The sequence below is a fragment of the Narcine bancroftii genome, chromosome 4, assembly GCF_036971445.1.
Source record: "Narcine bancroftii isolate sNarBan1 chromosome 4, sNarBan1.hap1, whole genome shotgun sequence".
NCBI classification, from domain to species: Eukaryota; Metazoa; Chordata; class Chondrichthyes; order Torpediniformes; family Narcinidae; genus Narcine; species Narcine bancroftii.
Window position 1 is genome coordinate 229151033 of NC_091472.1, and position 24267 is coordinate 229175299.

Here is a 24267-nt window from a genome sequence, read left to right on the forward strand (position 1 = left end):
GACCCCAAAACCTAGCAGCAATACATATTCACCACGACAAGTAGTTACTTAAACAAAAGTTGTTTTTAATTATCTTTAAACATGAAAACAGAATCAAACTTTAACTTATCACTATTAACTTAACCAACCCAGCGTAATTCTAATTCTAAGCACATGTGTATGTAATGTGTGTGTAAATTTAAGAAAAGTTCTTTGGTTCACAGTTCAATCTCACTTCTCATTCTTCCAAGTTCACTGGTTGCAGGCAATTCTTATACTGTGCACAAAATTTAAGATGTATAAAGTTTACCAGGCTTTGGTGCTCGAAAGGTGAATGGTTACCGCTCAGGAAGGTTCTTGTAGGTTTGCAGAGAGAGATGTGTGGTTCCAGGATTTCCACAACTGAGGTACCATCAGTCACCTCAATGACTTGCTGATGAAACTTGTCCCATCAGGATTCTCCAGATGATAACCTCTTTCTTTCAGGCTATCACAGAGTTCCTTTCTGTACCACTTATTCCAAGAGAAACATCAGACAGATAGCACTTCCAGCCATCTGCCATTCTGGAGCTTCTGTTTCAGTTCCAACAAGCTGCTCCTGCCTTGTTACAGCTGTGTATGTGTCACACACAGTCAAAGACTCCCTTCTGTCTTTCTCTCTCTATCTGAGATACAAAACTGCCAGCAGCATGTCCTTCTCTCTTTCACTTGCAAAATCCCTGACATTCTCCAGCAAACAACAATAGTTAATCTTCTGCTCCAGCTGTTGTTTTAGGTAAACAAACCTCTCAATGACTTCCGAGTGAGCACTTTGCAGAGAGGTCAAAAGCCTTGTAAAAAGGTCCAACACAGACAACTTGGCTCTTCCAAGACAATAGCCTATTCATTTCATGATATCATTTCAATTAGCACCTACTTGTGAAATGTGCATAGCATTCTCTATAGTTTCTGTAAAGTCATTGAATAGGAATTCTTCAGTATTTCAAATAAGATCTGTTTTAAAGTGTGTGTATGTAACCTACCCTAATTTTACCAATTTATCTCCCAAAAACATTCCCAAATATTCCATCAGTATTTTTAGAAAGTAGACCAGTTTACATGACTTTTCTAATTTCTTGGTTCAATCGTGTCTATGCGGATGCCACACATAAAAATTGTTGAGCGTGTAAAGCTATTCCTGGCACTAAATCTGCCAATAATCTGATAATGATTTTTTTAAAAATCTGGATTGGAATCAATTTAGATCTAATTGTATTAAGGCACAGTTCCTTCATAATTCAAGCAATAAGATCCTCTGTTTATTTCTTAGTAATGCGCTGGGCAGCTATTCTGTGCATGACTACCTAAAAGAGGAAAATTGCTGTGTTGTTCAGATTGACTGTCAATACAATGACAGGACGTGGCAAGATGACTGAGTCTTTGCTTCAGGTTCTGAAATCTCACTGTAAATATTCTCCTTCACCTGAAACAAAATCAGCATACTGTTTCTGACAAACATTTGTTTGAAGACTTTATGCAGACTGTCTCTTTGAAAGACTGCAGCCAAGAGCAAAACCCTGCAGCAATAGGTGAGGGGAATGAATTATATTTTCAAAAAATGCAGCCAACTATTCTTTTAGTATCAAACTATGGTTGACAATTAGTTCAGTTTTACAACATTTCGATGATGAAAGATCATTTGTGAGAAAATTGACAATACCTAGATGCAAAGGAACCTGAAATTCCTTGTGCAGGATGGCCTGAAGGTAAACTGGCTTGTCAAGTCAGTGGTGAAGAGGGCAAATGAAATGCTGGCATTCCTTTCTTGAGGGATGTGATATTGAGCTTTATAAGGCAATGGTGAGACCTCATTTGGAGTACCGTGAGCAGTTTTGGGCTTCTCATCTAAGAAAATACGTGCTAAAGTTGGAGTGGGTTCAAAGGAAGTTCACTAGGATGATTCCAGGAATGAAAGGGCTATCATGTGAGGAGAGTTTGACAGCTCTTGACCTGTATTCATTGGAATGTAGTAGAATGAGGTGGGAAATTTCATTAAAACATTTCTAATGTGAAAGGCATAGATAGAGTAGATGTTGAAAGGTTGTTTCCCGTAGTGGGAGAGTTCAGGACAAGAGGGCACAACTTCAGAACTGAAGGGTCCACTTAGAACAGAGATGCGTAGGAATTTCTTCAGCCAAAGGGTGGTAAATGTGGAAATTGTTGCCACTGGCAGTTGTGGAGGGTGTCATTGGGTATATTTAAGATAGATTAATAGGTTCTTGATGAGACAAGGGATTAAATGATGGAGTCAGAGAGGAGCAGTAATCATCAAAGATCCACACCACCTAGGACATGCCCTGTTCTTGCTACTGTGATCGGGAAAGAGCTCCAGTTGCCACAAGACATGTTCCACCAGGTTCAAGAACAGTTGCTACCCCTCCACCATCAGATTCATTTCAGGACTCTCATTGTGCAAATTATGTATTACTGAATATTTATTGTTTCTGTTTGTTCACATTTATTTTTTTGTTTACATTTCTCTCTTTTGTATAGTCATCTTTACACCACTAGTCGAAATTCTGTCTGACCTGCAGGTAAAAGAATCTCAGGGTTGCTTGTGATGTCATGTCTGTACTCTGACAATGAATTTGAACTTGAAGGAAAGTTTAGGGGTGACATCAAAGGCATATTTTCTTTACAAAATTGTGGTTGTTACCTGGAATGCATTTTTGAGGGTGGGGGTGGAGGCTGATGGAATAGGGATATTTAAAAGACCTTTTTTGGGCACATAGATGGACAAAACAATTAAAGGTTATTGGTGCAAGGTAGGAAAGGATTAGAATGATGTGGAGTAGGTTTTACATTGGTTGGCACATCTTTTTCTCTTTTTATATTAGCGGTTGCAGGGTGGGGAGGGAGGGATAAGAGGATATAAACACACACACACCACCTATATTGCTTTTTCATTTCATTCATTTAATAATTATAAATGTGGCTTTAAAACTTTTAAATAAAGTATTTTAAAAATCATGGGCTGAAGCATTTCTAGGTTCTATAAAATCAAAGCTGAGAAAATGGAAGTGAATATTGGATGTGATGGGGTATATGAAACATTTGGATGGTTAAAGCACAATTGGGTTGAATATTCTTTCCATGACTTCATTTTAAGTAATCTCAAAATAGACTATTTATTTGCTGGCTTCATGTTTTAGAAACTGAAATGCTTTTGAAACTTGGAATACATATGGCAGGCATTTCAAAGTACTACAAAAATATAACTAACATTGTTCATACATAATCCTCCAGATTCTAAAGGATAAGCCAACTATCAACAGTGTCACTTCCAAACTGACCACCCTCACTCTTGAGGACCTGCACTCTGTTAGCTACATTGGGCTGGTCACGTCAGTCATAGCTCCAACACTAGAAACTAAAATAGAGAGTGTCCTCCTGGTAATTGGAAGAGATTACCAGGAGGACGGTCAAAGATGTAATGATGCACCCAAAAGCTCTTTGAAGAAATGCAGCTTCCCACTGATACTTGAGAATTCCTGGCTCAAGACCCTCAAAATGGAAAAAGATAATTGGGAATGGCATTGACATTCTAAGGACCATGATCTCAGGAAGACCTTGTGTTCATGGCAGATGGGAGTGCATCACCTCATAAACTACCCATGTGATAACGTGTATCATAAACTATGTTCCACCATCTCTGTAGCAAACAACACAATTCCAATCCATCCAAAGATGAGGAATTATGTTATAAAGTAAACACATTTGCACCATTTTCTTTTGTTAACTTGATCAGGTTTTATGGCAACTGCACCCCGAACAAGGTGATGAATTCAAAAGTACCTCAATTGCAACTTCACAAGAATGTCACATTGCAACAGTTTTATTTCCCTACCAATTAATTTTATAAAGCTTTCATAAACCTGCCAGTTTATTATAGTAATTGATAATCTATATGGTACATCAGAAACTAGAGTTGCTATTCTGACTGCATAATATTATCACATTGATAAAGCAGAGGAAATTTGCACAGCTCATATGTTCAGGTAAAGGAAGTTTCTCTTCACACAAACAATAATACATCCTACCAGGAAGATTGGTGGAATAATAACGATCCAAGGACCATTTTTTATTTTAAAACGTCTTACCTGCGCCAAAGACGTGCTCCGGCCCCTGTTGATATCTGATCCCAAATCTCGCCGCCTTCCTCCTTTATTACTGGAGTTGCATTTGTAGCAAGTCCATCTCATCTGTCCTTCGACTTGAACCCCACAATCTTTACTTTGGAGACAATGTGAGTGGTAGATATGGCCACAACTGCAAGCAAGGAATAGAGATGAATATGGCAACTTATTACTGAATGGTAACCATTAAAGAACTCATTGAGAGTCACAGAAGGTGATGTTTATAACCTTGATCAATGAAGCTGGCATTAAGGACTATGAAGGAGAAGAGAGGTGGGAGATTTTCAATGGGAACCCCATCAAAGAATCAGAATCAGGTTTATCATCATGAATATTTGTCACAAAACTTTTTTTTGCAGGACAAGTGCAAAATTGCTATAAATTACATTTCTGTAAATATACTATTAAAAAAAATAGTGAAAAAGTGAGGTAACATTTGTGGTTCATTGTCCTTTAATCTGATGGCAGAAGGGAAGAAATTGTTTTTGTGCCGTTGGGTATTTGTCTTCAGACTCTTGTTCCTGCTTCCTGATGGTAGCAGTGAGAAAAGGACATGGCCTGGATGGTGAGGGTCCATAATGATAGAGATTGCTTTGTTGAGACACTGCCTCTTGTAGATGTCCTTAATGAAATGAAGACTAATGCCCGCAATGGTGCAATTGAGTTCACAACTCTGTAAAAACACAGCAAAATACTGGCAATATATCTTTGTCTTTTACGAAAGACCGGCTGAGTTCCTCCAGCATTTTGGTATGTTTTTCCTTCAATCACAGTATCTGCAGACTTTAGTGAACCACTCACAATTTCTGTCCTGTGCCTTGGCACCTCCATGCCAGACAGTAATCCAATCAGTCAGAATGTTTCCCACAGTACATCTGTAGAAATTTTCAAGAGTCTTTGGTGATGTACCAAATCTCCTCACGAAGTGTAACTGCTGGTGAGCCTTCTTCATGATTGCATTGACCCGAAGACCCCAGGATAGGCCTTCAGAGATGTTGAGACCCAGGAATTTGAAGGTCTTTACTCTTACCCCTCAATGAGTACTGGTTTTTGCTCTCCTGGTGTCCCCCTCCTGAAGTCCACAATCAGTTCCTTAGTTTTGCTAATGTTAAGTGCAAGGTTGTAGTTGCAACACCACTCAACCAGTTGATCCACCTTACTCCTGCATGCTTCCTCATTGCCATCTGTGATTCTACTGACAAAGATCGGAATCATAACTGAATGGCGAACTCCATCCAAATTGCCTCTAGATATTCCTTAACCTAACCATTAAAAGTCATTTTTGTTTGCACAGAATGAAAACACACTGTTAATGAGCTTTGCAATCAAGTCTAAGTAGGTAATTTGTGAGTGCTAATTCTGAAAGTTCCATTGTTTATTCCACATTTAGATCTATCAAGAATGATTTATGATAAAGGCTCAGAAAATCTATTATGACTTTTTGTGGAGAGAAGCAAAACTAATAATTATGATCACTTTGGGTGGAGTAGACTTGTGGGCCCGAATTGTCCGTACCTCTAAATAAAAAAATCACCAATTTAAGTGGATGAATGTCAAGTTTTTGCAACATTTCTTTCTCTCATGTTTTTAATACATCCCATGAATATCTTAAAATGATTGGCAAAGACCACAAGAGGTAGGAGCAGAATTAAGTCTTCTACCCAATGACTTGGCCTCCACGGCTGTCTGTGGCACAGATTGACCACCCTCTGACTTCTGAAATTTCTCATCGTTTCTGTTCTAAAGGGACGTACTTTTATTCTGAGTCTGAGACCTTTGGTCCTTGACTCTCCAATTAATCTTCTCCACATCCACTCTTTCAACATTTGGTAGATTTCAAAAGATCCTCTCTTATCCTTCTAAAATCCAGTGAGTATAGACTCACTGATCCCTTGGATCATTCTTGCAAACTTCCTCTGGAACTCCAATGCCAATGAATCCTTTCTTAAATTTGGGGCCCAAAACTGCTCCGTGCTGACTGACCAACACCAATTAAATCCTCCCCATTACAACCTTGCTTTTATATTCTGTACTCTGAAATGAATGCCAACATTGTATTTGGCTTCCTTATTCAAACTGCAAGTTAACCTTCAGGGGATCCTGCACAAGAACTCCCAAATCCCTGTGGACCACACTTACTGGAAAATAATTAACTTCTTTATTCTCTATGCTGTATTCCATCTGCCATTTGTTTTCCCATTCTTCCAACTTATCCAAGTCTGTCTGCAGAGAGACTGGTTCCTCAGCGCTACCTGCCCTCTATCTATCCTTGTATTATCTGCAAACCCGAGTACAAAGACATCAATTCCATCATCTAAATAATTTATATAGAGTGTGAAAAGTAACAGACCGAACCCTGCGAATATCATGTCACCAGCAGCCAGCCAGAGAAAGCCCCTTTTATTCTAACTCTTTACCTTCCAGTCAGCCAATCCATGCCAGTACCTTCCCATAATACTAAGGGCTCCAATCTCATTAGCAGCCCTCATGTGCAGCACCATGTCAAAGACCTTCTGAATATCCAACAACATCCATTGACTCCTTTCTATCTGTCCTGCTTGTTACTTCCTGTACCATGCTGTAATGTTCTATCATGGATGAAGAAAAATAGAGGGTTATGGGGTAGGGAGGGTTTAGTACAATTTTTTAAGGAACATATGGCTTGGCACAACATTGAGGGCTGAAGGGCCTGTACTCTGCTGTATTGTTTTATGTTCCTCAAAGAGTTACAAAAGATTTGTTATGCAAGGTCTCTCCTGAAAGAAACCACACCGACTGCAGCCTATTTTACCGTGTGCCTCTGAGTACCCTGAAACCTTATCGTTAATAATGGACTCTACTGAGGTCAGACTATGCAGCCTTGAGTTTCCTTTCTTGAAGAGAGGGGTGACATTTGGAATTTTCCAGTCCTCTGGAACCCTATTCGTCTCTAGTGATTCTTGACCGATCACTGCTATTGCGTTCACAATCTCCTCAGCTATCTCTTTCAGAACCCTGGGGTGTAGACCATCCAGTCCACCTTTAGCTACTTCAGCTTCCCAAGCACCTTCGCCTTTGTAATTGTGACAACACTCAATTCTGCTCCAACTTGCTTGGATTTATGGCACGTTGCTGGGGTTTTCCAAAGTGAAGATTGATGCAAAATGCCTACAAGTTCATCCGTCATTTCTTTGTTCCCCATTACCACTTCTCCAGCTTCATTTTCCAGCAGTTTGAATGCCCATTCTTTTACTCTTTATCCACCTGAAAAAACTTTAGGTATCCTCTTTTAAGTTGTTGGCCTGCTGACTTTTATATTTTATCTGTTCCCCCATTATTGGTTGTTTTGTTTTCCTTCTGTTAGTTTTTTAAAAGTTAAAAAGTTTTATAAATTGGCTTCTGCTAAGTTTTGCACTATAGTATTGCTTTTGATTTGAAGCTGTCTTTAACTTCCCTCATCAGCCACAGTCGCTTTACCTTCCCTTCTTCTTAAGGTTGAAACCACCCTGCATCTTCTACATTACTTCCAGGAACTCCTGCCATTGCTGCTCCATTGTCATGCATGCAAGGGTCCCCTTCCAATCAACCTCCGCCAGCTCCTCTCTCACGGCTCCATAGTTATCTGATCTCAACTGTTAATAGTGACACATCTGATTGTAGCTTCTCCCTCTCAAGCTGCAGAGTGAATTCTATCATGTTATGATCACTGCCTCCTCAGGGTTCCTTTACCTTAAGCTCCTTATACAAAGCTGTTTTATTGCATGACATCAGATCCAGAATTGCTTTTTCCTTAATGGGTTCAACCAAAGGCTACTTTAAAAAGCAACCTCAAAGGCATTCAACAAATTTATTCTCTTGTGATCCAGCACCAGCCTGTATCGGGACTGGATGAAAATGAGGTGATTCAGGGCAGGGATCTGGAAGATGTCAAGGTGATGAAGAGCATATGAGGTCTCTCAAATGTGCGTGGAAAGGGGATGGGGACAGAACGGTGTCAAGGTGTGATGATGCCAGTTTGATAGGGCAGGAGAAATGAAGACATTTGGTTTACCAGAGTAATTGGGTTTGTGGATCTCAGGTTGGAGGTAAAATTGGGCATTGTGGGGTCAGTGATGATATGTGAGACAGTGGCCTGATACTTCTTGTTGGGGCCCTGCTCAAAGGGTAATAAGTGGAGGTGTCTGAGATCTGTTGTCTGGCCTTGGCAAGGTAGAAGTCAGTGCACCAGACCACCACTCTTGTCTGTTGTTTGTTAGTCAGGTTGGGATTGGTGCAGGCAGAATGGAGGGCAGTGCGCTCTGAGGGAGTTGGTAAATAGCATGAAGCTGAGACGGTCGATGGCTTGGTGGCAGTTGGGAATATAGAAGACAGAGCAGGCAGAAAAAAGTATCCAGAAGCAGAAAGAAAGCTTTCTTTCACCTTAAAGGGTCCTCAGTGGGGAAATGGAGAGTTAAAAAAGTAGGCTTAGACACGTTAGAAAGGGGAAGGCCAGTGGGGATAATGAAGGCCTAGCAGGGGTTACCTAAAATCTTATATTGTATATTAAAACAATAAAATATTCAACAAAACCAGGTTAAATCAAAAACATAAGGAGCAGAGCATCTGGTGAATAGAATTTTGAATGAAGAGGATAATTTCTCAATGGAACTGATTTTGTGATGTATATCCAAAATCACATTTTATAGACTACTGTTTTGTCCTCAGATAATATGCATTACCTCCAGTACAAAGGTGCAGAATATTGCACTTCGTTATAGAAATGTGGTTCAACATTGGGTGGAGTACGAGGCTCTGACCCTGTTTTATGATACAATGCACCATGCCCATGCTGACTAACACATACCATGTACCAGCACTTTCTCCATTGATTTCTCTGCTAAGGTAATTTAAGTGTTCACTTGGACATTTCTGTCTCCTCCAACTCCTCAGTTTCAGATTCCAACCAACCTCCAGGAGACAATGTTTCTCTTTAAACATCCTCTACACCTCTTACCGAAACCTATGCCGTCTACTTCTACTGATTCTGCTGAGGGAAAAATGCTTCATACTACCTCCCCATCTTCTTTTGCCTCTCGTAATTTTGCACATCTCTTTCACACAAACCACTCAGCATCTTCCACTGCAAAGAATAGTTTCTGATAGTCAACAATTTTGAAAGATTTCTGATGAGTTTCATCCACAACTTGCTCAAAGACTTAAAAAAACATCAAATAACACAAATCAAGTAAGGGTAGTGCCAAGAAGGTAACACTGGTAATAAAAATTCTGATGAAAATGCGATATCTAGTACATTTCCAAGGATGATGCATCATGAACTTCCATGCAACTCTTGGAAACTATTCTTGCAATTGTATTGATCTGCTCCCTATAGGTGCCTCCAATTTTCATAATTTAAGTAAGAACAAATCACAAGATAAAACTTATGTTTCAGCAGTTGGAGCTCCAAACATCACCAACAACAGCGTGCCTCTCCTCCAGTCATCACACCATTTATAATCCATTCACAAGTTTTCTGGCAGGTGCAATCCATTACAACAACAGTTTAGAATTCATTTTAAGATTATTGGCAATGTACAGAATGGGGGGGGGGTGGGGGGAAACAAATTCAAAAATTTCATCTCACTTTCATCATGGTTCTTAAAATTCACCATGGCAATCAAAAATGTGAAAAATCAAGATCCTAGATTCAATTTATTGTCATGTAATAAAGACAGTGCAATATTAAACAGGATTTGCTTTCGTCTGCTTGTAAGGCAGACAGATTAGTCATCGGCAGAAATTGCCTGAAGCGGCTCTTACAGTTAGAGAAAGAAAAGCAAATGAGAGTCCCCTCAGAGTCACCGTGTGGCAATGGATTCACCTCCAGAGCTCTCGCAGCCCCTGCAGCCATGCAAAGTCCAGTCCAAACCATCAGCAGCTCGAGCTCCAGATTCGAACCTATGACACGTATCAGGAAACCTTCAGCATCCTTGGCATCCTCTCATATCCCAGTTCCGATACCTGGTACCACTTCAGCGAGACTTGAGCCAGCAGTTCTGCAGCCCAGCATGAATCCATCAGCCCACAGCCTGCATGGGTTCCTCGCCTCGAGTCGCCAAGAGCCCTGCTGCCTTTGTGTTCTTCAGCCTCAGAGCCCCTTACTGATCTGCCACCCTGGTCACCATCCTTTGCTTCTTCTCCAACCGGGTGGAGGGGGGGGCGGTCTCCCCATTTTCTGGTGCCCTGTGGTAGTCCTATGTTAGCTCTATTTACAGACCTGTAAGGAGCTGATGGCAGTCAGACTGGGCTGTTGGACCTCGCAGGAGTGCTGTGACTCTGCTCCCCGCAGGTCCACACAAACGGCAGCGCTATCATTACAGCAGCTCCACCAACACCAAACCTTTTCCTCAAATCTAATGGGATACAGTAAGTTGAAATGGATTTTGTGCACTGCGTTTTGACATTTTCCCCAGAAGAAAACGCTCTCATCTTGTCCTGGTTCTCATTAACAACAATCATTCTGTAACCCCCATTCACAACAGTTATTCCATGACCCTCCAGTTCACAAGCAGACCATGACTTTACACGGTCACAACAATCAGACCATTGACCCCACGTGGAATTATGACATTGTGGTCATTAGTGAAACTTGGTTGCAGGTGGGCTAGGACCAGCAGCTCAACACTTTGGATTTCATTGTTTCAGACGTGAAAGAGGAGGAGGGGTAGCATTGCTAGTTATGGAAAATGTCACAGCAGTGCTCAAACAGGACAGGCTAGAGGGCTCATGAACTGGGACAATATGGGTGGAGTTGAGGAATGGGAAAAGTACGACCGCATTAATGGGATTGTTTTATAGAGCACTCAATATGAATTGGAGGAGCAAATCTGCAGGGAGATAGCAGACAATTGCAGGAAACAAAGTTGTGATTGTAGGTGATTTTAACTTTTCAAATATTGACTGGTACTCCCATCCTGTAAAAGGGCTGGATGGGTTATAGTTTATCAAATGTGTTCAAAATGTTTTCTAAATAAATATATTGAGGTACCAACTGGAAGAGTGCAATACTGGATCTCTTATTAGGGAACAAGACAGGTCAAGCGACAGAAATGTGTGTAGGGGAACACTTTGGTTCCAGCGATCATAATGCTGTTAGTTTCAAGATAACTATCGAATAGCTTGACATTCTAAATTGGAGAAAGACCAATTTTGAATAAATGAGAAAAGATCAAGAAGTATGGGTTAGCATAAGTTGTTTACTAGCAATAATTGTGCTTGGTAAGTGGAGGACCTTCAAAGGTGAAATTTTGAGAGTACAGAGTTTGCATGTTCCTTTTAGGATTAAAGGCAAAGTTAAAGGCATAAATAACCAAGGTTTACTAGGGATATTGGGATCTGGCTAAGAGGAAAAGAGGTGTATAGCAGGTATAGGCAATATATGGAGCAAATGAGGTACTTGAGTATAAAAAATGAAAATTAAGAAAGAAATCAGGAGGACGAAAAGAAGACACGAGGTTGCTTTGGCAGACAAGGTGAAGGAAAAGACACAGAACTGTTCTGAAGGGTTTAACTGCCCGGTACTAATGCTGGCAGTTCAGTGCAGGCTTTAAATGGCCTGTTAGAGAAGCCTACGGTGTTTAGAAGTAAATCCTGCAAACATGTTGGTCTGAGTAGAAGATGGTGGTGCCTGCGCTAGGCAGCAGCCACAAGGGGTTACAGGCTCTGGCGAGCAGCAGTCCGGGGCAAGACACCAGAAACAGGAAGAACACATCCCCCCCCCAACCCCCATTGAGAAGAAAAAGCAGAGAAGATGATCCTACACGACAGTGGACTAGCAAAGAGCTCAAGGGCTGAGGGTCCCACACAGGTTGTGGTTGATTTGCGGTAAGAGGGCATGCATGAGCTGTGGACTGCTGGAGACTGGTTCATGGGAAGCAGGAATCTGTTGGAATTCGAGAGGGTGATGAGGGAAAGAAGGGATTTTGAAGGGCCTTGGACACTGAAGGTTTTCTGATCGTGTTGGAGGTTTGGATCTGGAGCTCAGGTTGCCAGTGGATTGAAGGGTATTCTGTAGAGCTATAGAAGTGCTGGAGGTGAATCCACGGACATTCATTGACTCTGAAGGGACTCTCTTTTGTTTTTCTCTCTTACTGTAAGGAGCACCAGGCTAAACTAATGTCCGAATATTACATGTTCTGTACTACTGTACTACATGATAATAAAGGAATCTTGAAAATTGGTTCTCTAAAAGATCAAAGACGAGATGGTGAGATCTTAAACGGGTAACCTTTGGACAGCTACATGGACGGGAAAGGGATGGATGGATATTGTCTGGGTGCAGGTCAGTGGGACTCAGCAAAAAAAAAAAAGTTTGGCACAGACTAGAAAGGGTGCTGTTTGGGGCTGTAATGTTCCACAGTTCTATGGTACTACTTTACAACAATTGGATCGTGACCCCATAATTCATAACAATCATTTTTATTTTGCTTTGGTAATTACGGCTGGTACTCTTCATTGGTATTAATCTGGTACAATTTCAGGACCCACACAACTTTTCATGCAACTTGGCCTTTGCATTTCCCATGACTAATATTTGCACCACTGGTTGAATTTTTTATGCAGAGTCCATTAGAAAGTAAAATCCATTATGTGTAATATCCAGAAATAAACCAGCATGAGCTTTTAGGAGAGAACAGCAAATCATGACCATGAATTTTACATATTTATTTCACTTGCAAGTCAAGATCTTCCCAGCTGTTGCATGCAACTGCATTGGCAAACTTTCATTCACTCTGACTTATGGGGATGACTGCACTGATGCCCTTACAGAATATGCACTGTGCATTCTTAAAACCTTGAGTGAATCAGACGGATGCACTGGAAAAAGAATTCACTTGCACACTGAATGGAGTCTACAGACAGTAACTTGACTGCAGCCCTTCCATTGTCTTTGCTTCTCCATTTTGACTGGTTTATCATGGAATTCACCAAGAGTTTGCACAGTCAGATTGTTTACATTTGTTAGACTTTGCACAGTCAGATTGTTTACATTTGTTAGAGTTTGCACAGTCAGATTGTTTACATTTGTTAGAGTTTGCACAGTCAGATTGTTTACATTTGTTATCTGTTTACAGTTTACACTACCAATTAGTGGTAATTCTGCCTCGCCCGCAGGATAAAGGAATCTCAGGATTGTATGTGATGTCGTGTACGTACTCTGATAAAAAATCTGAAATCTGAATCTGAGTTGAGAATATTGCACAGCTAAGGTGGCTTTGAGAACACCCTTGGTTTCTCGATAACCACAGCATAAAAGAGCCAGGAGAAGGGCATCTGCTTTTGGAATCTGGCAGCAGGCATGGGAATGAAAGTCCATTCATCAGAAACAGCTTGACAAAATACTTCAGGATTTTGTTAAACAAGAAAATCTGCAGATGCTGGGGTCAAGTACAATACACAAACATGCTGGAGAAACTCAGCAGGTTACGCAGCATCCACGTAAGTAAAGGATAACCAACGTTCGGGGCATGCTTAAGCAAAAACAGGCAGGCGAATGAATAAAACGTCAAGGAGGGAAGAGGGAGGAAGGGGAAGGGAAAGGGGAGGAGCACCTGTTAACAGGTAAGAAGTCATAGATGGATATAAGTGGGAAGGTCAAAGGAAAATATTTGAGAAATGCTGGGGAAGAGGGCAGCATTCTTGATAGGAGAAGCAAGAGAAGGGAGTAGGGAGCTGGAGGAGACAGAGGGATAGGGAAAGAGGGAGGCACGGAGGAGGGGGTTCATGGAAACTGGAGGTGAATGTTAATGCCATCTGGTTGGAGACTTCCAAGACAGAATACAAGATATTATTCCTTCAATTTGCAGGTGGCCTCGGTTTGGCAGTAAAAGTCCAGGGTTATATACCCTATTGGTGAATTTTGTCTCATTATATTGATGCTTTAAGGTGCCTGGTATACAGTATCTGGTCAATTTCTCTGAAACAAATAGGAAATTGGATTTATTGCTGCCCAGTTCAACTAGAAGGTTATTGACAGGAGATAAGTCTTGATGTTCACTCTTCCACAAATGATCAAAGGCTGTATTACTGCACTGGAGTTGGAGATGAATTTCAACCTCATTGGCTTCACTGAGCATTGGCTCTCAGGATATGACACATGGTTCATGTGTTTGAGGGTTTTGTTGTTGTTGGGGACAAGGATGTATAATGGAGGCAAGTTGGAGGACCTTTGGATGAGGTGCTGCCGATGATACAGCTATTGGAGAAAAGATAGAGGACACAGAGCTTCTCCAAAGGGTCCTAATGCTAGCAGTTCTATTCAGACATTAAAAGGCCTGTTAGAGAAGGTGATGGCGTTTTTAAACTAAAATCCTGCCTCTGCGGGGTCTGTGCCCAAGATGGCAGCACTTGTGCTCAGCAACAGCCATGAGGGGTTGCAGTTCTCCAGGGAGCAGCAGACTGGCCCAGTGCACCAGAAATAGGGGAAATAACTCCCCACCCCACCTACAGGACAGTGACCACGGCAGCGGACCAGCGAGGGGCTCAGCAGTTGAGGGACCCACACAGGCTGCGGGCAACTTGCATCAGGGGACTGGCACAAGAGTACCAGGAATTGGAACAAGAAAGGGTGTTGAGAGCAAGGGTTCCTGAAGGGCCTCAAGCATTGAAGGCTTCCTGATTGTGTTGGAGGTATGGATTTGGAGTTCAGTTTGCCGATTAATTGAATAGGAGTCTATGTGGCTGCAGCGGCTATGGGAGCGCTGGAGGTGAATTCACAGACACTAGGTGACTCTGAAGGAACTCTTTTTTGTTTCTCTTTCTCTCATAATGTAAGGAGTTCCGGTGACACTTCTGGTAACTCTGTGTCTTACAGCATGGAGAAAGCAATTTCATGTAATAGTGCATGGTTCTGCACTATTACATGACAATAAAGGAATCTTGGAATCTTTTCTCATGTGATTCAGAAAAGTAATTGATGACGACCTAGGAACTGGGCCCTGAGCATGCACATCAACCAATGTTCTGCTGCTTGATGACTGACATTGCAGTGATTTTGTTTGTGGAATTGGAGGTAAACAGTTTTCTTCCCACAGACTGCCATGGAAGCACATATGACCAGGTACAGGGATTAAATTAAGTGCAAGAGTTTAAAGAACTGTAGCAATGAAACAAATATTTTTCTTTATTGCTAATAACTTATATTCCTGGGCACTACATTCTGTCTGTCATATGATAAAAATATGAAAATGATTTGAATTCCCAATTAACATGAAGAAAAGGGAGGCATGGTTAGTGCTGCACCAGCGACCTGGTTTATCTGAAAGAGTTTGAATGTTCTCCCAAAGTCCGTGTGGGTTTCCTGTGGGTGCTCCAGTTTTCTCCTATGTTCCAAGGACGTATGGGGGATAGAAGTTTAATTGTTCACATGGGTACACTTGGGCAGCGTAAACTTGTGGGGCAGAAAGGCTTGTAACCGTGTTTATCTTGTAATTCGAAACAAATTTAAATAATGAGCTCATTGCTCCATTTTCCATTACATTCCTCTTCCTTACCAAGCTTATAGATAACTGAAGGTTGCTACACTGGAGATGCTGATGCATAGAACAGAGAAGCAGGTTGTCCTCTCTGTGTTGAAGGATGACAAGTTGAAGTAATTAAGTGAAACACCTTAGCAAGAAAAACTGATGTGGTAGTTAATCTCATCAAGCAACAGAGTTGCAAGCAATGAAAAGGAGTGGTTACTGAAGAAATAGTGTCAAATGGTCCCAAACCATCAGTTTATTTTAATGCATTTACCTTCAAAGTATCCTTCCATCTCCCAAAATAAAAAAAAATAGAGTTGCTTTCAGTGACCAACTCTTTCAACCTCAATCCATGCAATGCTATCCATGTCAGTAAAATGGTGCAAAAAATAAGAAGTTCAACTGATTGAGACAGTTTACTATATTGTGGTCATTTCTGCATATTATTACCCAGTCTGACACCCCCATGGCTGGGTCCCAACAGTGGCGGGACCTGGATCTTCGAAATGAAGGGAGAATATATGTGTCAATATATATAGATCTATTTCTAATATCAAGTGAAGTGGAAGCTCATCACCCAAGTTTCGGGATACACAAAGCTGGAATAGTGACCTTCCAAGCACCAAAGTCATGATTGGAGGATCTCTGCAGGAGACAATGCCAAGGGTAGACTTTGGAAAAATGACTTTCCATTTGGTGGTGACATCATGGATAGGGAAGGATATGGGTGGGTGTCACACAGTCTCCACAACACAGCAGTATTTGACGACACAACGGCTTATCCTTGTCAATCAGATAAATAATTTTTTTTTAGCAAATTTCACCCTGTTGGTAAAAATATGCAGAAAATTATTTTTTCGGATCTAGAAGCCTTGGAAGAACTTCTGTAATTTCAGGCAACTGGGAAACTGGATCATTCTCCTGGGGTTCACATGAGTGAAAATGACAGCCTGAGAATGAAGAAATTGGAAAATGTGAAGGATGGCACTGAAAACAGAACAGGCTGAGATGATGGTCTGTGTTTGAAGAGGTGAAAGAAAGAATCTATATGGGCCAAGAAGCAATTTTAATGGCTTTATATTGGGTGATAAGAACAGCACAGTACGAGTACCCTTCCAGCCCAGGAGCACGCACTGCCCAAATACACTAATCAACCTACAAACCCCATACGTTTTTGAAGGTTGGGAGGAAACCCACACAGATAGGGGAGAGCGTACATGCTGTTTACAGACAGCTATCATAACATTGTGGTAACTGCTTCACTAACCATACTGGTTGGTTGGTAGGCAGGAAACGGTGGGAATAAATGGGTGTTTTTTTGGGTGCTAGATGGCAAGATGTGGGGTGCTGCAGCAATCAGTGCTTGAACACAACGTAAACAGTGAACAATTGTGAGGCAGCTGATCTCTGCAATGAACGGACCCATTTATTCCTACTGTTTTCTGAAGTAGCCAGCTATTAATCCACTCAAACAAGCTTCCTTTAATACTATTGGATTTTAATTTATACAAAACCTCTTGTGTGGCACCTTGTCAAATACCTTTTGGAAACCTAAATACACCATTCTTCTCTATCAATTCTCCCTGTTGCATCCTGAAAGGATTTGAGCAAATTTGTCAAACATAATTTGACTTCCACAAAACCACTTTGACTGAGTTTAAAGATATTCAGCTTTCTGAAATGATTATGTAGTTATTTCCTCTTTGATTATTGACTCTGGCATCCTGCCAATACCAGCTGTGAAACTAATTAAGCTGTCACTTCTCGGCCTTTTGGCTAAGATCAAGTGTAGTATTGTGAGAAGTGAGAACTATACTGGCACCGAGAAAAACAAAGATGAAGACGGCGGTGGTGGAGCAGGACCTCTGAGAGGACAAGATCATCTGGAGTGAGCTGGCTTGCAGACGAGAGGGTGGATCCATGTGGATAGGAGAGTCAATCTAACACCCTCTCCACCTGTAAATCCACCCCATCCAGTTCCTCGAAGATGGCTGCTGCAGGAAACACTACCCCAGCAGCACTCAGGATCTGCCACACTGTCAGTGTGATAGTAAAGGACCTTAGCAAAGGGGTCACCATTTTCCTGCGATATCTTCATCTGCAAGATCCTGATGGATTGCCTCCAGAATGTCATGGACCACAGTCACATCAATGACCGTGTCGGGATGACAGAGGTTGCTTTGGGCATTCCAAGAGAAGAGGAACTTGGCTCCACTGTCATTCCTCAGGGTGCAGCCGCTCTTTACCCTCCCATCACAGAAGAAATGGGTGATAATTGTGCACGTGTTTAACCCGCAAGTGCCAGCTTGGACATGCTCACCTTCCCTGGGCATTATGTCAAGGGGTCAGGGACCTGCACGGACATCAAGGATGCATTTGAGATCTGGGCCAGCAAACACCAGGTAAAGCAAAGGGGCCTCATCCGCAGCCTAGCATTTGCAGAAACTGCAACGAGCGGTTATCTGTAAAAATGCAAAAAGGAAGGCCACCATACCAAGGACTGCAAAGAGAGCAAGTGCTGAAACCTGTGCGATGAGGCAGGTCACCTCTACAAGGCCTGCCCAAAACATGTAGCCTCTTATGCTCAAGCTGCAAGGGGGCAAGTGGCCAACACCACCCTTACCCCCACCAACGAGGTCATCACCCCTACAACCGCAACTGTGACCAAGTTTCAGAGACTGGGAGCAGGGAAGGAGATGAGACCCCAGACACATCTAGCCCCAAACCCCAACCATTAGGGTAGAGGCCCCTCCTGAGGAGGCAGAAGCAATGGAGGAGGGAGCCATGGAAGGGGTATGACAGATGATGGAGTAAAGGAAAAAGGCACAGGAACCCTCAAGAAAGAAATCACAAGCAGGGGGGAGAAAGGGCAAAGGGGCAAGCAGAAGCCAGCAGCCTCTTGGCATCTGAGGAGGAGGCTGACACAAGGGGTGGACACAGACAAAGGAAGTGTAAGGAAGGAGAGGGAAAAAAGGAAGATTCAGGATTAGAACCAAGCCTGTCTGGGGGAGATACAATACCCCAGCGACCCCCAGCCACAGGAGGCTGTGAGAAGCCTAAGGTTGGCTTTCCGGGTGACCAGGAACAGTGCAGAGGCAGTCGCCCACCAGCCCCCAACCCCCACCTCTGCTCCGGGAGACTGGCTGCAGCCAGACGCCGTGGCCCCCCAGCCAGAGGAGAAGAACATTGGCAAACCATGAGTCGGAGGAGCAAGAGCCCAGCTAGAACTTCCCCCATTGACACCACCAGAGTTGCCTGTGGAGACTCTACTCCCAGAAGAGGAGGTTCACATCTTGTTCCTGAGCACACAGGAACTGGCCTCAGGAGGAAGGACACTGACTGACCTAAAAAAAATGATGGAAAGTGGACTCAAATGAATCAAATAGATATTAAATTTGGTACCCTAAACGTGCAGAGTGTTAAACGAAATATGCTATGAGTATAAGTATACTTGAGCAAAGTGAAAGTGGATATCATGTTCTTACAGGTGTACGGGCTGCCACACCACTGAAACTATCGGAGGTGGTGGCGATGGAGCCCCAATGGGTTGTCGGTGTGGTTGGAGGGAAACGATTGCTGCGCTTCTAGTCTGAGGATTGTACTCCAGGGAGACAACTTTATAATCACCAAGGTGAAGGAAGTGGTTTCAGGGGAGTCTCCTTGTGGTGGACCTGAAGTATCACAACACCACACTTCCATTGATCAATGTGTACGATTTGCCTGTGCAGAGCGAGAGGCTGGCCATCTTCCAGCAGCTTCCACCATTGCTGGCAATGTCCAGGCTGGTCGTCCTGGCTAGTGACTTCAACTGCATCTTAGATGTGCATGGACAATCCAGTAGTGACAACAGCAGACCAGACAACTCCTCCAGTCTCCTCAGGGAGACGGTAAAGGATCCACAGCTGTGTGGTGCCTTCAGCAACCCTGCAGGTTGAAGAAAGCTGCAGCCCACCTGATCGAGATCAGATGGCTCAAGCCAGTCCCAGATAGACTTCATCTTCATGTCGAAGGCCGTTATGGTCAGAACCACTGACGTCACGTTGTTGTTCTTCTCTGACTGCTGATTCTTTCGTGCCTCCTGTCACATACAGGAGGACCAGAAGGTGGGCAGGGGGGGTGTGGAAGATTAATGTGAACCTGCTGTCCTCAGAGAATGTAAAGGAGCTAAAGAAGGAGTATGCCATTTGGAGAACCAGTGACAGAGGGAGTTCAGCCAACTCCAGATTGACCTGCAACAACTCATCCTTCTGCAGTTGAGAGGTGAAATAAGCAAGCCTGAGTCCTCCAATATCAACTTCAGATCCAGAGTCCGCACAATTGAGCAGGATGAGACCTGCTCATATTACTTCTTCCAAAAGGTTCACAAAGGGACCTCTGAGATCTACAGCCTTAAAGAAGAGGATAACTAAATCACATCCTCGCAGACGGGCATCCTTTTATGACACTAAGGGCTACAGACAGAATAACCTGCCAAAACTTTCTGTCCTCTATCACGGAGGTCTTAGATGACAGCGTGAGGGAATGTCTGGATTTGTCCATTACTCTGGAGGAGCTGAAGGACTCCATCCATTCCTTTGGGTTGAGTCCCAGAGGTGATGGCCTACCGGCTGAGTTGTACAAGGTTCTGTGGGACTGGGTGGGCCTGGACCTGCTGGAAGTAAACAATGTCATGCCACTTGCAGGAAGCATATCAGACTCCATGAAGAAAGGCATCATCACCTGCATCTACAAAAAGAAGGGTGAGGAGCAGGAGCAAATCAGGAATTGGAGATCTATTTCATTGCTAAATGTGGATCACAAAATCCTGTCCAAGACTATCTTCAGTTAAGACTGCTATGGGACAGGTGATCCACCCTGACCAGACCTGCACAGTTCAGGCAGAAAGATCTCTGACTGCCTTGCGCTGCTCAGGGACACCATCGGCTATGTGGAGGATAGGAGGATGGATGCCTGCCCAATAAGGAGATCCAGCTTTTGACTGGATTTCACACACATACATGATGGATGTACTCTCTAAAATGGGCTTTGGGGAGGGAATTTGGAATTAGATTAAACTGCTCTGCACAGACATTTGTAGTGCAGTCTACCAAATCAATGGGTGGGAAACTTCCCCATCAAGTCTGGAGTTAGGCAAGCCTGCTCTCTGTCTCCAGTCTTATTTGTGTGTGGTATAGAGCCCTTTGCCGAAGCCATGAGGAAGGACAGGGGCATCAGAGGAGTGATGTTGCCAGGCACCGGAGGCCCCCAGGTCAAGGCCTCCCTGTACATAGACGACGTCGCAGACTTCTGTTCGAATACACGATTGGTCTGGAGACTGACCAGCATATACAAGCAATTTGAGTCTGCATCAGGTGCCAGGGTCAACTAAAAGAAGAGCAAAGCAATGCTCTTCAGTAACTGGCCCAACCAGTTCACCATCTCCTTCACAGTCACAACTGACTACCTGAAGGTATTGGGGATCCAGTTTGGAGGGGCTGAGCCATGCACTAAGACTTGGTCGGAGTGGATTGGTAAGGTCCACCAAAAATTTGGACTGTGGGTGCGGCACTCCTTCTTGATAACAGGGAACAATTTGGTCATCAGGTGTGAGGGGCTCTCAGTGCTGTTGTATGTAGCGCAGGCCCATGCCCCGCACCTGTGCCCTGGCTGTCACCAGAGCAGTGTTGAGATTCATTTTGAATTCCATAATGGATAAAGTCAGAAGGAGCACCAAGTACAAGTCAACAGAAAATGGGGGAAAGGGGGTACCCAAAGTGGCACTCGTCCTCATGACCACCTTCATGTGTGGCTGCATCAGGCTGTGCGTGGAACCAAGATACAAACACACCAAGTGCTGCTATGTGCTACTTGCCCAAGGTGTTGCAAAAGATAGGCCTGGTCCCGTTACCACGCAATGTCTCAGTTACCTGGACTTTGCCGCACTACCTATCCTTTGTGGAAATGTTTTTCCAGGACAACACCTTTAACCACAAGGCCATTAGGCACTGGTCAGCATAGAACATCCTACAAAAACTGAGCGAGGAGGACTCGATGGATTCAGTGGGATGGTTCCCTGAGCAGACTTTCCAGGTCATCTGGAGCAATGCCTCATCACCTTGAGTCACTAACAAGAACCAGGACTTGGCCTATGAGAGGAGCCCCTCCAGTGAGATTCTTCCTGCATGACAGGAACATCACCCTCAATGCATGTTGTCCTTGGGACACCTGGGGTTGGGTTAAGACCATCGCCCACCTCTTTGCTGAATGCAGTTTCGCATGGAGGGTGTGAAGAGGGATGCAGGGGGCTCTGTCACATTTTATCAACAGTGGCAGCATGAGAGAAGACCTCCCTGATTTACGGGCTGTTCCCGGGTACACATTCTGAGTCCCAACATCCAGAACTGCTGGAAGATCATCAACTCGGTAGAGTCTTGGTGCAGCCAACTCGAGGGCACTATGGGGAAGGAGTACAGTTTAGAGACCCCCCCTCCCCTATTATCGGGCTCTGAGGGGCTGACACTGAGGCTTAAACTAACAGAGAAGGGGGAGGAGCAACAAAGTGCCACAGGGGTGGTAACAGAGCATTAAGGAAGAAGGTAAAATGTACCATGATGAGATCATTATCACCATGCAAAAATGATTTGAACAATACTTTTTCCCTGCATTGTAAATAATTTATGCGATATGATGAATATAAATCCTTGTACAGCTTCTTTCTTGTATTGTATATAATTTATTTATCATGAATAAAGTGTATTTTTGGAAAATAAATTAAGCTGTACTTTCCTACCTTCTGCTTTTTTGAACAAGGGGAGTCTCAATAGCTGTTTTCCAAGATGGGGGAAGGGGGAGGAATAGAAGACAGAGGGACAGAGAAAGAGCGACTCGAGGGATGGGAGTTAATGGAAATTGAAGAAGATGATGTTAATGCCATCCTGTTGCACAGTGCCCTTATAGAGTATCTGGTGTTGTTCCTTCAATTTCCGGTTAGCTTCGGTTTGGCAGACATGTTGATGTGGGAATGGTATGTGGCTCTGTCCGTTGCAACAGTGAGAACCTCCTTATTTCAATTCCACACATCAACCCTTTCCTTCCTCCTCTCCTCTCTTTCTCCCTTCTCCCCACCCTGTCTGTTTTTGCTTACACCTTTATTTCTTATGGATGCTGCATGAGCATAGAACCATAGTATATTACAGCATAGAAACAGGCCCCTTTGGCCCTTCTAGTCTGTGCCGAACAACTTGCCGAGTTTCTCCAGCAAGTGTGCACAGTTTTGGTTGGCCAGCATAAAGTGGGAAAGGCTACAAAAGAGTTTTACCTAGAAATTGCCAGCAGTAGGGAAGTTGAATTATAGCGAGAGACTAAAAAAATTAGGCCTGTTTTCATCAGATCATAAGAGATTGAGAGGTGAACTTATTGAATCATAATGGGATTCAGGTGAATTCCTAGAGTACGAGAATCTAAGATGAGAGAACATAACTATAAGGTGAGGGAGGGGGATTTAGAAAGCATGTGAGGGGACAGAGGCTGACGGACAAATGAAATGAGCTGTCAGACAAAGTAAGAGAGGCAGGTACTTTAGCTTCTTTTAAGAAACAGTTGGATAACTACATGGATAGGAGGGGATTGGAGTGTATAGGTTTAATGCAGGCAAGAGGAACTAAAGCAGGAGAGAATGCTGTTCAGCATGGACAAGCTGGGCCTATGGGCCTTTTCCATGCTGTAAGACCTTATTTGGATTCAAAGGTGATCAAAATGCAGAAATCAATTTTGGTGTTTCTAATCAGCATCGGTTTTTGTAGGTATTACTTCAAATGCACACTTTAGTACATTGCATACATATAGAGTATGGTGATGGCCATTAACCTAGATATGCAAGCTCAAATCTCAGTCAGTTGTGTTATTTAAAATGACTTCACCATCTGAAACATAAGAGAACCATCTAGTCTTGGAAATAGTGTCAGTCAAATGTCACTGCCAAAACTGATGAACTGTGGTGAAGCTCACTTATTCATTCATGCCCTGGAGGGGAGAAAGTCTGCTCTGCTTTCTTGGACTGGCTGAGAGGTGACTCCAGACCCACAGTTAAGTGATTGGTTGTTCAAAGCCTTCTGCAAGGATCATGCTTATGAAAAAAGTGAAGTAAAGATCTGAAGCTCACTGTTTCATTGATCCAGCTGTCCCTTAGATGAGTCAATCAAGAGTCTGAAAGAATTATACTCTCAGGATCCTAGCTAACAGACACTGTGCAGGAGTCCTCCATCTGGAGCATGCCCTGTTCCTCAGAAGGGGAGGGACAGCAGTGTACATGGGCAAATTAGTGCCCCGAGAGTCTTAGACAGTGTCAAGGGAATCTCTTCCAGTGCTCTTTCATGTTAATTTAGACATTCAGCATGGTAACAGGCCCTTCTGGCCCATGAGCCTCTAACACCCACATAAACCCATTTAACCTACAACCCCCATACATTTTGGTGGATGGAAGGAAATCGGGCACCTGGAGCAAACCCACATAATATGGGGAGAATGTACAAACTCCTTACAGACAGCACCGGTTTCAAACCTGGGTCTCTGATGCTGTAACAGCGTTGCGCTAACCGCTATTCTAACTGTGGCGTTAAAGGTTCAAAACTTGGCAACACAATAGGAAATAGGAA

General features: G+C 43.2%; 1 protein-coding gene across 4 annotated transcripts in view; it reads right to left on the reverse strand.

The window, feature by feature from the left end:
• The window catches only part of vps8 (VPS8 subunit of CORVET complex), a 681049-nt gene that overhangs the window by 185700 nt on the left and 471082 nt on the right, over window positions 1-24267 (reverse strand). For all 4 annotated transcript variants that reach the window (XM_069934259.1, XM_069934258.1, XM_069934264.1 and 1 more), the window contains one exon: window positions 4119-4287. In XM_069934259.1, the coding sequence (XP_069790360.1) occupies window positions 4119-4287 (169 nt within the window). The remainder of the gene's footprint in view (window positions 1-4118; window positions 4288-24267) is intronic.